Below are 13,426 nucleotides of genomic sequence, written 5' to 3' on the forward strand. Positions count from 1 at the left end.
CGACTCTGGGCTTGATCCTGACAAAGCGAAAGCATCAGATCCCCCAGAGGCTTGCAGGGAGGCAGAATCCGTGCACCAAAACAGAGGGATCATGTTCCAAAAGATGGGGTTCGTGCACTGAAAGATGGGGCTCATGCACAGAGTCAAGTGCAACAGGAGAAGCAGAAAGGCCAAGCACTCACATGCCCCACAGTTTGGGCGACTGGTCCAGTCTCGTGGCTGATGCCTGGTCTGGGGACCATCCTCTGCCACAGGCCAGCGAGGGGACACAAACAAGCCCACACTGAAACAGCAGCTACAAACTGTACCCCCTAGACCTGACCCCCCACTTTGCAAAGCATCCCACAGGCATAGCCAGAGCAGAAGCTGGAGGCATCACCCAGTGGGGATGGTGCATCCTGGGCATGGGCAGGGGTCCCCTGCCCCAGCCCAGCTCCTGCACCCCCAGCACGAGGGTGGCACAGCCCCCACTTGGGAGCCGAGGCTGTGCAGCTGCACCTCGAGGGCTGAAACCTGCACGGGCACCGTCAGAGACATTTAAATCATGCCAGGAGGAAGCAAAGAGCATAAATTCCTCCTGGAGCCGGGAACACCTCTAGAGGCAGAGCCTGAATTAAGCCCAATTTCCAGCTGATTTTCTGCCACCGCAGCGGATGACAAACGGGCACTGGGGCTGTGCAGGGCCCGGTGGATGGGGAAGAGTTGGTGCCTGCACGTCTCAAGCGCGCTGTGGAAGGTTTGTTTCATTTTCCTCCTCGGTTTTAATCTACCAGTGAAGAGGCCCCGGGCAGATGCTGCCTGCGGGTGCAGCCACACAGCCCCAGTGAACCTGGTGAGTCTGACAGGGATACGGGGGGAGGTCGCTCGCACACAGCAGAGGGAGCACAGCCAGCGGATCCCAGAGCAGAGATGTGGCACCCGCTGTGTAACGAGGTCCCTTATCTGCACACTTGTTATTGCTTTGAACAGCCGGCACCTCCCTCGCAGGGCTCCTGTTCCAGCAGAACAGGCCCAGGGACTCACTCTCGAGGATGAAACGCTCCTTATCTCTCTGCCAGTGCCAGGTTCCTGCCCAGCGCTCAGCTCTGCTCAGGGGGGCACTTGCCAGATGGGGGAATCCAGTGGCTGATTCTGTGCAGTGGCACCACAGAGATCCCAGTGGCACTGCATCCCCCATGATCACAGCTCGTGTGCCCAAGAGGTTCATGTGTGTGTTTCCTGAGACAACTGTCCATCGGGCAAAGGTAACCTGAGAAGCTGGAGGGTGCAGTGGAGCTTGGAAGAACAGGATGAGGTTGGAAGGGGGTGGGGGCTCAGCCAGATCAGCAGCACCTCAAGGGGCACCAGCTCCAGGAGGACCCAGACCCTGTGGGGCTGTTGGGAGGATCTGCTCAGTGGGGCACAGGGACCATCCCCCATGGACATGGCCCCAGCCTGGCACTGCCCAAGGACATCCAGAATGAAAGCAAGAGGGTTGGTCCCTTAACCCTGGTTCCCAAGGGCTGCTCGTGCTCTTTCTGATGTCACACCTCAGCAGCAAGAGCTGCCCAGCAACTGGAAGGAAAAAAAACCAAACCGAAACCCCAGAGCTGCTGAAGCACTGGGGGCTGCCTCGTACATTATTTTGAAACTCACCTCTTTAAGGGTTCGTGTGGGGGCAACCCGAGGCTCAGCACTGAGCTCTCCTGAGGTCCAGAAACCCACACGCAAATCTGCTTCTGCCTGGGAGAGTGAATTGGGTTGTTCATCTCTCTGACGGGCAGAATAAACACCCTCCACATTGATACTGAGCTCATTTCTGATACTTGTTTAGAGACTTGACAATTCCTGTGTAAAAGGATTTCCTTCCACAGCTGAAGTTTGACATTCCTGCGTTATTAGATTATTTGCAAAGGTCTGCGTGCGCTGCAGGAAAACAATGCTCCCGCCAGGCAACATTACAGCCTGCTCCTCCACAAATCATCCCGGGCGCAGCCAGCCACGGAGGCAGAGCCTGTCTGGATCCCCCGGTGCAGGAAGCAGCCAAGGCAGCAGTGGGCAGAAACTCAGGTGAGAAAACACAACCCACCAACTCCCTCCACGGGAGCCACAACAGCATCAAAAAATAAAGAGACCGAGCAGGAGAGTGTTTTGGGGAGAGGGAACAGTGCTCCAGACACACCAGGACCACCACAGGCTCCTGGTGTCACTGCCAGCACAGCCCTTCCCAGAGCCACGACCTGGCTGGGAGAGGAGTGGGAGCATCCCTGGGGCAGGGACACGCAGTGTCTGCACCCCCCTGCCTGGTTTGGAGGGGTCACAGCCCTGCACCCCAACACCCACCCCAGGGAGCCCTGGGGGTCTCAGCACAATGTGGGGAAGGCAGCAGGAACCCCCACAGCATGTGGAGGCTTTGAGAGTCAAAGGCTCCTGTGCCCAGAGCAGCCCCCACACAGGGAAGTCTCTAAAGCATAAAATTCAGAGGAAAATGACTTGAAAAGAATTATTTCTTCAGAGAACAACTCAAGCCCGTTTCCAGACCATTAACTCCTTCCTCTGCAGAACCCACTGCCAGGTTCCCGATGGAGAGGAGCACAGGTGTCCGTCACTGTGGAACAGTTCCCTCTTTCCAAACCATTAAGCACCAAAAAAATTAAATGTAAAAAACTATCAAACGCCCAAACCAACCAGCCCTTCCCCCTCCAGACGATTTCCTGCCCCAGGAGAAAAGCTTTCCCCGGGAGCCAGGCCTTAAAGGAAAAAAATATTTAAAAAAAAAAAAAAAGAAAAAAATCAATAGTGTAAGTGACTTATTTCGCTGCTGACGGGTTGTTGCCAGCACTGACAGCCTCTCGCTGTATTTAGCGCAGCCTCGGTCCCTCCACTGGGATATCAGGAGATGTTCCTCAGCCATGATTTACACTCATTTTTCCCCGTTTAGGGAGGCTCAGTCGGGAGCGGAGCTGAAGATGGATTTGGACACACAGTGAGGGTGGTGCCTGTCTCCCATGGCCAGGGGGAAGTGCCATCAGCTCCTGCCGTTCCCAGCAGGAGGAAAACAGCGCTCCTGCCACAGGGATCAACACCCTCCCAACGCCAGCACTGGGGCTCCCACCCCATCACCCACCACGGGACTGGTGTCACCATCCCTCTCGCTCCCCCTTCCCACAGTGCATCCCCCAGGACTCACCCCAGCCAATCCCAGCCCGACCAACACCCAAACTCTATCTGCATGAAGAAGAGGAAGCCAATGGCCCCACAGACTGTGGACAGCATCTCCTCCATCCCTTGCTGCTTTCCTGCTTTTAAATCCTGTGCTTGTGCTCGGCAGCCTCATCCATCCTGTACCAAACCTGGGATCAGTGCCCTGGCAAACCCAGATGTCCAGATGACAGGCTCATCCCTGCCTGCAGCAGCCAGTGCCCAAAGCCTTGGGCACCCCCGGGGGTCAGAGTTCCCAGCACTGCATCCCAGAATTCTGCTGCAGGGGGAAGCAGGAGCACTGCAGGGTGAGGGGTGATGCTCCTGCCGAAGGACACCCTCCCTGCTCCTTTCTCCTGGAGGGCGAGTTTCCTGCCTACCATCACCAGAGTGCCTCATCCATCATGTTCCCTCTAATTACCTTCTCATTTACCTCTTTAGTCAAATCTGTTTACAATCAGAGACAGGAAAACACAGCCCAGCGAGGGGGGTGACGGGGAGGGGTGTCTGTCCCTGCACACTCTGCTGCACCGTGCCCCGAGTGCAGAGTGGGCAGGTGAGTGCATGACTCGACCTGCCAAGGGCTCACAGAGGAGCCAAAGCCACCAGGCTCCTGTCACCCAGGGAGATGCCCCTGCTATCCCTCCCAGCAGCCTGGAGCCCTGTAGGAGCTGCCTGGGGGCTGCACTGCTCCCACGACCCCTCCCAAACCCCATGTTTAGCCCAAAAGCCAACACAACTTAAGGATACCTCCTTAAGAAAATCTGTTATTAGCTCAACCTTTTAATCCTCCCCCAACCACAGTAACAACATTCTCCACGGCTGCCAAGACTCAGGGCGCCTGTCCTCACACCTCCAAGGCTTTTCTGTGCTGCTCAACATGACAGCACAAATGAGCTGGCCAGGAGCAGCACACTGAGCTGAATAATTATCTTAATTAATAACAGTGGGCCCAGGTGGGCCCCCAGCCCGTCCCAAGGACCAAGGCAGAGGATCCAGCGTTTCCCAGTAATGGGGCCAGGGTGTGGGTGGCAGAGCCGAGAGTGATCACCAGGATCATGATTCTCTGGGCATCACTACCAGGGTTTTGTACAAGATAAGGGACTTCATGTGTCCAAAGAGGGCAGGAAGCTGCTTCCAGTCCCTCCAGCACATCGGGACCCCAGCAGAAGAACCTCCCTTTGGAGTAGCGGGGTTCTTTCCTCTGAACGAGTTTGGAAATTAGGAGAAGGGAATAATTCATCATCAGTCTTGTAAAAGCGTGACTTGCAGGAACTGGCCCTGCACGAATTCCTTGGCAACATCTGGAGCATCGTCAACAGTGGCTGGGTGGGATGGGCACACTGCCATTCCCTAATTCCATAATACCTCCTTTGGTTTGGGAAGACTAAAATAACTGAAAACACTCTGCACGAGGTGTTCCTGCTCCCCAGGTGCAGTACCACGGCCATGGGAACCACAAGGGACAGTGCAGGGGTGGCACCACATCCCCAGCCTGGCAGAGGGAACATCAGCTCACAGGATGATGCTGACCCCATCAACTTCACTCCATCACCCACTGTCCCCATTCCAGGTGGGAAATTGTGACCCTTCCCCTGAGCCAGGACAGCACTGACTGCTGGCACTTGGAGCAGCACTGGGACCCTTCCCTGCTCCCCTGGGAGTCCAGGAAACCCACACACCACAGCATCACATTTTTGGTTCCTCCAGCCCTGCCCCTTGCAGTGAGTGCTTCCAACGCGAGTTCTCTGGCACAACCCACTGTGGCAGTGACTGAGCTTTCACTCCCAGCAGATGCTGCTGGAGGATTTTCCACGTGAGAGGAGCCAACTTGGAGCAGTGATCGTGCACTGCACACCCACACCAGGGCACCAGACATGCAGGGAAACGATCACAAGTATACACACACACACACACACACACACACACACACACACACACACACGTGTGGCAAACACAGAGAATCAGGTTAAATATTTATATTTAGATTTATAAACTTACCTTGCCCTCAGGTAGTTTATTGCATTATTCTCAAGACCTTCCCTGCCCTTTTCTCCTACAGATACGTGGCCCCACTTCTCAGCCACAGCTGTTTCATGCTCACTAAGTCCCCCTCCTGCTCTGCCTCAAACCCTCCATCTCACATCCCTCCATTTCTTCTCAGCTCTTCCAACACAAGCACAGTGCCAGTCACCTTCCAGGGGGAACCAGAGACCAGCTCTGACCACAGCTCCACTGGCCACGGCGTCGAAAGGGAAGGATTCCCAGGCTCAAGTAAAAACCTAAACACATCGGAAAGCTAAAGGAAAAAACAGCTTTAACAGAAGAAAGAAATGCAGAATTCAAACAAGTTCTGCACCAAAAACATACTTTTGCAGGTTTTTGTGGCTGCTGAAGCCATGACTTCCCGTGCTGATCCCCTCAACACCAGCATTGGATAGCACCAGGCCAGCAGTGCCTGCGCAGTCAGGATTGAAGGAAGACTTTAAGCTTCCCTGACAATGCATTTTTCTTGGAGATAAAAAATGAATGCTGCCAGCATGCAAATCTCTCTAAATTAGGCACAGCCCAGCTTGCGGGAGCCGCGATGGTTTGTGATGACAGTCATTAACTTTAGCAGCAGCAAAGAGGATGCAGGAAAATATTCTCAGCTACTTCCTATCCCAGTTGGGAGTCCCGGCTCAGGGAAGCATCTGGGACAGTGACGCCCAAAATCACATGTGGTGCAGAGGGTGACAGGAAGGAGCTGTGGCCCCTTCCCCTGGGGCAGGCAGGCAGCTGTTGATGCCCTCAGCCTCCCTGCAGTCCCACAGTGCTGGGTGAGCAGGGCTCTCCCTCTGCTCTCGGGGATTTGCTGCTGCTGTAGGAGCCCTGCTCCCCGTGCAGGAACCAGAACACTGTTTTTCTACTGAACAAGCACAGCCAAGACCCAAAACTGACTGTGAAAGGAAGGTGATGGAACTTGGGCATGTCATTGCTTACCTCCCCTCCCTCCTAGCCTGGTTAAAACCCTGACAGACTCACTCTTATGTGCCCTTCAGGAGGGGACACAGTGACCGACCTGTGTCAGAACCTGCCTTTGATTCTGACCTGCCTGTGGGAAGACTTAACAGGAATGGCTGATTTGGCCAATCCCTGGATTCCCTGTGCCACTGAAGAAGAGCTGAACTGGACACACACCATTGCCCCAGCTTCCCTGGTTCCTGTCAGAGCAGGGGTTGTACATTTTCATTAATGGATCAGGCTGGAATAACTTGCAGACAGTCTCTTGAGCCATCTGGGCTTCCTCTCTGCCCTCCTTCCAAAGCAAACACTCATATTGTTTCACACTGATCCCCACAGATTGACTTAGGGGGGAAAAGGGACAAAAAAGGGAAACCTCATGATGATCTGGTGGGAGACACACGGCTCCAGCTCTGCTCACAGCACACTGCTTAAATAACAAACCAGGAGCTAAAAAAAAAAAAAGGAAACTATCTTTAATATCTCCCAAATCCCATTTAGAAGCAGTTTCACAGAAACATCACTTTCATCGTGCAATCAAGGTTGGAGGAGGGGCAGAAGGAGGGAGAACTGGCGCCGTGTCCTCGTGGGCAGACACAGAGGGAGAACCGGCATCGCGTCCTCGCGGCTGACACAGAGTTCGGCTCCTGGTCCTCAGAAATTCTCCAACAGATCCAGGATCCGCTTCTGCTCACTCTCCCGAAACTCCTGGTTCTTCCCATCCCCGATGTTCTCTGCATACTCTGCAGGGAGAGAGCAGAGGGACACAGGCTTTGAGTGCGACAGGAATGAATGACAGGCAGCAGCTCCTGCAGACACCACAGCAGGAGCCCACATCCACATCCAGTGCAAACAGCCGAATGGGAATTAATGCAAGGAGCATTGATGGTTTTCCTGCCCGTCCCCAGGGTTAAAGCTTTGCATAACAAACACCCGCTGACCCTCATTAAAGCTTTTGTGGCAGACAGAGGGAAGAGAATGCCCTGCCCAAGGCAGGCACCAGCACCCAGGAGCACCAATCTCGGCATTATTCCCAAGAAATACAAACAGTGCCAGACATCACCAGCTTTCTGGGTCCCTTTGAACACCAAGTGTCATCAGGAAAGGTCAGCGACACAACTGTTAAACATTCCCAGTCCTGGGTTTAACCTGTCTGTTGTCCAAGCATCCTGAAGGGGATCTCTGTCAAGGAGACCCCAATTCCCCAATCTACAAGTGCTTTTAACCACACAGAAGAAAACCCACCAGTTCAGATTTAACTACAAACCAAACTCCTTGCTGTCAGGCAGAGGACCCCAGACCAAGATCTCGCCCATCCATGCACACAGCCAAACACCAAGGGAACCAAACATTCCCTCTGCAGCTCTCCTTCCTGACATACATTTGGATCTTAGCAGCTCTCATCCCACACCAGCTCCCTCCTTCCTGCCACCAGAACCTGCATATTCAAAGATGGTTTAAAAAGAAAAAATAAAAAGCAGGTTTTGAGCTGCGGAAGCAAGGAGCTGAACAAATCTGAGGAAATCAGGAGCAGGCTGCTGGTTAGACAGCGCTTCCCTGCCTCCGCCTGCTCGCATTCTTTCCCTTCTTCCAAACAAACAGAACAGCTTGTATTCAGCTCTGAATGGTAAGTTGCTGTAGAAACTTTGCTTTAATATTTATACGTTTAGCACTGCTACATGCTCTGAGCTCCATCAAAGCCTTTGTTATAAGAGCACTGAAAGCAGTGAGGACAGGGAGAAGTTAGATGATGTGGGAGTCTTCCCTCCCGCGTGCACTTTCTCTCACTCTCCACACACAAGCACAAGAGCTCTTTTCCAGGCCTCTGGAAGAAATCTTTTTAATATTTATAAACTGTTCCAGTACCTGTAACAAGAGCAGGTGGTAATGCTGAGGTTTGCTGCAGGTGAACCTCAAGTGCCCCCTGTCCTGGCGAAGGGACCAGCTCAGGGCTCCTTCCCTCGGTGGAGGAGCCACTCTCCATCACTCTTAAGGGCAGCAGGAAGCTCCTACAAGGATGGATTCCTTGCAGGTCCCTGTGTATGGGCTGATTGCTGCGGGGCAGTGCAGCCCCAGCCCCGCTGTGCACACTCTGGCTCAGGGCTTTGTGCTGCATCGGAGATCCAAACTTCAGGCAGGAGATGATCCCAGTGCACAGGGATGGAGTCCCCTTCCCAGCCAAGGCTGGCACTTAGCTCAGTCTCCCCTGTCCCCTCAGGCAGTACCAGAGCCTTCTGTCAGCAGCGTGCCCAGGGAGGAGTCAGCTCTGTCCCCAGCAGCCCTTTCCATGCTCCATTAGGGAAAGTGCCTCTGGAACAGCCACAGCAGCTGCAAATGCTGCTTATTGCAGCCCAAAGACAGCACTTCCCACCTGCCAAGGCCTCTCCATGCCCAGCTGAGAGAAGGCTGTGTTCTCCAGCAGCTCTGCCCTTGGAGAATCTGCCCAGTGGGCAGCAGGCTCGGGGCTGCTCCACTCCCTGCTTAAGGACAGAGTGCTCAGACTAAGGCTCAAGCAGAGAACTGCTGAGTGCCACTAATGACACTGCCCTTCCTTTGTCCCAGCCAGATCACCCAGACAAAAGCAAGACACAAATTCTTCTAATCTTGTCCAAAAGCTCAACATTTCTCCTTCTAAACATTTAGGCTTTGTAAGAGACTAAAGCCCCCCTGACTGTTTACTGGGTTCTGACAGCTGCTAATGCTCATTTGAAGAGACCAGATATAACCCCCAGAACCAGGCTTAAAAAAATAAATCTCTGACGGAGAATTTATGCATTTGTTTTTTTATTTAAAATTCCAACACTTCCCTGAGACTGAAAAAAAACCAAAATCAAATGTAAGCTGCGCCTGCCAACAGTTAACCAGAGCTTACACACTGCTGTAGCTACACAAAGGGAAAGGGCTCGAGATTGGTTTCTGCTTCATTAGACAAAATACAATGGTTACAGAACAGTAAAAATCAATTGGGAAATACTGAGGCTTGTAATGGATATTGGAAGCTCCAAAGCCTGAACAGACGGAGGAACCTCGAGCCAGCCTGAGCTCTGTCCTCACAGCACACTGACCCTTCCTTTGTGCTTACCTGTGCTAACAGGTTTGGGCTGGATTCCACCTGCCCAGCTCCCAGGGTGCCTGCTCACCTGACACCACATATGTGACCAGGTGTTGTGGGGAGGGGCCTCAGCAGGGGCTGCCCGAGGGAGCCAGGACCACTGCCCAATCCCTCTGGATCAGGGAGGAATAGGAAGCTTTGCCATTCCAGAGCCAAGTACCACTACTCAGAGAGGCCTCTGCCTCACTCCATTCTCAGTGAGAGAGGAGACCAGGCACTGCCCCAAGACACAGACACCATTCATTGTCCTGAATCCACCCTCCACCCCCAAAACATCCCCCTAGCCAGGGCACACACCATTCACTCGTTTTCTTCCAAAGCACAAACTAACTGTCCCATTACAAGAAATGCTTGATATTCAAGAAAAAGGAAGTGTGGGAGGACTGGTCAGCCTGCAGAAATGCATTAATGAGCCTCCTGTTATTTCCTGCCCACTCCTCCCCCTTGAAAGCCCTACCATAAGAAAACAGTCTTGCTCCCTTGCTTGCATCGTAAGTAATTCTGAGCCACCCCAAGGGATCCATCAGCTGTCAGGTTGCCAGAGAAACATGGAGAATATGCAGGCCATAAAAATCAAACTAAAAAACCAAGCACCTAATTAGTATGCAAAAAATAGAAAATAAAAACTGAACAAGAGCAAAACACTGAACGAAAAGTAAAAATAAACCAGCCCTCATCTGTCCTGAGAGCAAGTTCGAAAGCGCCCTGGAAACATTCCAGCCAAGGCTCAAGCTCCTGATCTCTCAGTCACTTGCAGTTCTGACTCCAGTGAAGTTTCAGAAGTGCCTTGCTGGCGTCAGCCCCATGGCAGCCCACTGCAGGGTCCACATCCAAACCTCTGCTCCAGTGGGAAGTTGTGACCAACAGACTGACTCCCCTGGAGTGGCAGGTGCTTGTCCATAGTGCCACTGCTTTTAAAAGTTGGTGAATGTACACTGCCCATGGATGTGGACACAGGTGAGTGACTACTGAAAAATTTGAATTTCAGAGCCCAGACAGCAGCTGAGCCCAGTGCTGCTCCTGCCTGTAGGGATCTGCTGGGCCCCACTGTGGGATTCTAAAGAGCCCACTAGGAAATTTATTGCTGAGGTCTTGACTACTGTGGTGGCAAAAGTCTCTAAAACTGGCAAGCATAAGAGTTGGGGAGAGCTGCAGTCAGAGCCTCAAACTCTGGATCCATCCCCTGTATTATTAATGAGCCAGGTGTGCCCCTTCAGGCAGGGAACACGGTGCTGCTGAGAGCACCCACCCTCAGCTCCCAACACACGACACAACCGCAGAGGAAGTTTCACAATGCAAGTCACTGTCTCGGAAAGAAAGAATCGGATGAAATTTTAATGCAGCTGCCCTCCAATTCAGCTTGGTAGGTAAATCAATAAGCCAGAGCCGTGACCGTGAGGTGTGCAAATCCAGCGAGGTGTGCAGACAACCCCCTCGGGGACCCATGGCCCAGGGCAAGAGTGGGGATCTGAACACGAAACGTGTGCCACGCTCTGCATCGAGAACGGACAGTTTGGAGGCAGGAATTGTCAAGAATCATAATTAAAATCAGAAAAGACATCCTATCCAGCGCTCCTGCTCATCAGCAGGCATTAACTTGCACTTGGTGGCCAAGGACAAGAGCCAAAGAGATTGCCTATAGCTGCAGGTAATCTCACACTGTCAGAAAATCACTCTTAATTTCGTCATACCAGCCACCCTTCTGATCCCTTTTTTCCTGCATATGAGAAGGGAGAAAACCGACAGGTTCTGTAAGAAAAAAAGCTGCCTGTACCTGCCTGTGTTGAAGTGGGGGAAGAAAAGGCCAGGAGAACATAATTGTTGCTCCCTAAGAAAGCAGAGACACCGAAACAACACATTCCACAGCCCAGTACCCCAGAGATGCTGCCAGCCTTCCTTTCCCTCCAGAAGAGAAACAGGCTCCTTGTCCCTCACCAAAAACAACACAGCCCCTCAGGAGAAGACACATCCCACAAGGAGGCACCTTCCCTGGGCAGCAGGTTCCCAGCTGCTCCTGCTAAGTCTCACAGCTCTGAGGGGCTGTGGGGAGAGCCCAAGTCCTGCCCTCCTCTCCCCCAGTAGCACTGGCTGCTGCTGCTGCTGAAGGACAGGAGGCTGCAGAGGAGGGCCACAGATCAAATAGGCATTGCTCTAATTCAACATAAGCATTAAAAATAACAAGCAGCACTTTAAAACTGGGATTGCAAATCACAACAGCTACATTTTAAAGCTACGGAGGATACTTTAATGCTATAATCCATATTAATCTGACACTAAGAACAAGACAAATACACTGCGGGTACTAATATGGTGCAGATGGTAAAGTGCAGGGCCATGTTAATGAAAGATGAGACTCCACTATTCTTCCCTCTAGCATGCGTGTACACTTCCCTTAAATATATTTACTTCCACATTAATGTCAGCAGCAAGTCCCAGCCAGGCTGGAGCTGATGGAAGCGTGAGGTGATGTGCCATTCCCTGATGGCAGCTACAGCAAGTGCCCTAACTCGGGAGCAAAGCAAAGCATGCCACTAATCAGGGTGATTCCAGCCCTGCCAGGACCTCGGAACACTGCTCAGCTGCTGCCTGGAGATGTGCATGAAGCCAAGGAGAATTACATGTGAAGGCTCATCCTACAAAGCGATGACCAAGCTGCCCCAGGAAGCGATGAGACACTTGCACAGGGATATCTCAACTCACCCTTCAGGATGTGTCGAACAATTTTAATGGAGCTGCCTCTCATGTTCAGGATCTGGTGGACTCTCTGACGAATCTGATGGGGGGTAGGAAAGAGAAGAAAGTGATCTTCAGTACAAAAGAGCCAAACAGCACTTCCATGCACAGCCCCACTTTGAGGGATGAGCAGAGACCTGAGCACCACAAAACCCAACTCAGTCTTGCTAGTCCTCAGTCCCAGAGCACCTACTCGGGAACATCCAGGAAGGCACATGGCACAGGCACAAATAGCCACAGACCATATTCACAAACCCCTGTGTATTCACACCAGGAAAGATGCAGCATTTTGCACTGAGCAAGAAAAGTCACCTTCTGCAGCTGTGCCTTTTGAGAGCAGGTCCCCTTCCACTGCTCCCTCAGCAGTGGCATTGACAGGGCCTTTCCATTTCAAACCCTGACCTTGCTCACACAGATTGTATGAACTGAGTGACAACAATCAGCTTCTGTCCTCTCTAATGCCCTCCTAGTTGCTGCAACTTAATGGAGGTGTATGGACACAAATGCAATAAGCAGGAGATTTCCTCCCATAAAGGGAATTCGAGAGACGATTATTCAACTTGGCAGCATTTGCAAGGATTTAGAGCCTTGTTTGCATCATGGATGGAAACACAGACAATCTGCCAACCTGGTACACAGCTTTACCTGGGGAACGTTGGCATTACAGATCTCTGCCATGATGTAGCAGATGAGCTGCAGCACAAAGAGCCCAGCATCCAGGCGACGGAGATAGAATTCGTCTTCCATGTCATCATCTATGATCTCTCCCCGACGCACCATGTCCTGCAAAGCCACAAAAGGAAAGGTGTGAGGATTGTCTCCGAGCACTTCCCACTAGCAGTGGTAAAACGTTGGTGAAATTTGTGGTTTCTCCCAAAACATTACCAGCCAGATAGTTCTCGCCAAATAAGTACTTTTAATAATTCATTTAAATTCAGGAAACATTTCATTCAGTTTTGAAGAAGGTTTTGCCTTTGCTGGTTGTGAAGTGTGTCCATCTGCAAGTTAAAATTTTAATTTAAACATACAAATTACATTTCTACATCGAGCGGCAAGAGAGTGTGACTATGGAACAAACCCACGTATCCGTGATTTACAAGTGCTTTGTCAGAATGGAACAAAACCTGCTCTTTTACTGGCCATCTGAGGGTGCTGTTCAGCAGTGCAGAACATGACTCCAGCAGACTCACAGTCTTATCAGACTTTCAGCTTCATTATCAACTGATGGATGAGAAAACACTATGAAAATCCCACACAAGGACAGCTTTTCCATGCCCAGCCAGGCTCTTCTGGCTGTGTTTGTGAGGGATGCTGCCAGGGCAGACCCGGGCCAGGGTTTGTTAACCAAAGAGTGATGACTCCTCATGGGAATGCCAACTCACTGCCCATCCTTCCTCT

General features: G+C 52.0%; 1 protein-coding gene across 2 annotated transcripts in view; it reads right to left on the reverse strand.

Moving 5' to 3' along the window:
- Window positions 1-6,635: 6,635 nt before the first annotated feature.
- The window catches only part of CTNNBL1 (catenin beta like 1), a 48,191-nt gene continuing 41,400 nt past the window's right edge, over window positions 6,636-13,426 (reverse strand). Inside the window, exons 14-17 of one of the 2 annotated variants that reach the window (XM_032705128.1) lie at window positions 12,674-12,811; window positions 11,996-12,068; window positions 6,823-6,926; window positions 6,636-6,785 (exon numbers count right to left, since the gene is read on the reverse strand). In XM_032705128.1, coding sequence (XP_032561019.1) covers window positions 6,838-6,926; window positions 11,996-12,068; window positions 12,674-12,811 — 300 coding nt within the window. In that variant the 3' untranslated portion in view covers window positions 6,636-6,785; window positions 6,823-6,837. Of the gene's footprint in view, window positions 6,927-11,995; window positions 12,069-12,673; window positions 12,812-13,426 lie in introns of both variants that reach the window. The other variant, XM_032705127.1, reaches the window with a different exon arrangement.

This window comes from Chiroxiphia lanceolata, chromosome 17 (assembly GCF_009829145.1).
Source record: "Chiroxiphia lanceolata isolate bChiLan1 chromosome 17, bChiLan1.pri, whole genome shotgun sequence".
Taxonomy (NCBI): domain Eukaryota; kingdom Metazoa; phylum Chordata; class Aves; order Passeriformes; family Pipridae; genus Chiroxiphia; species Chiroxiphia lanceolata.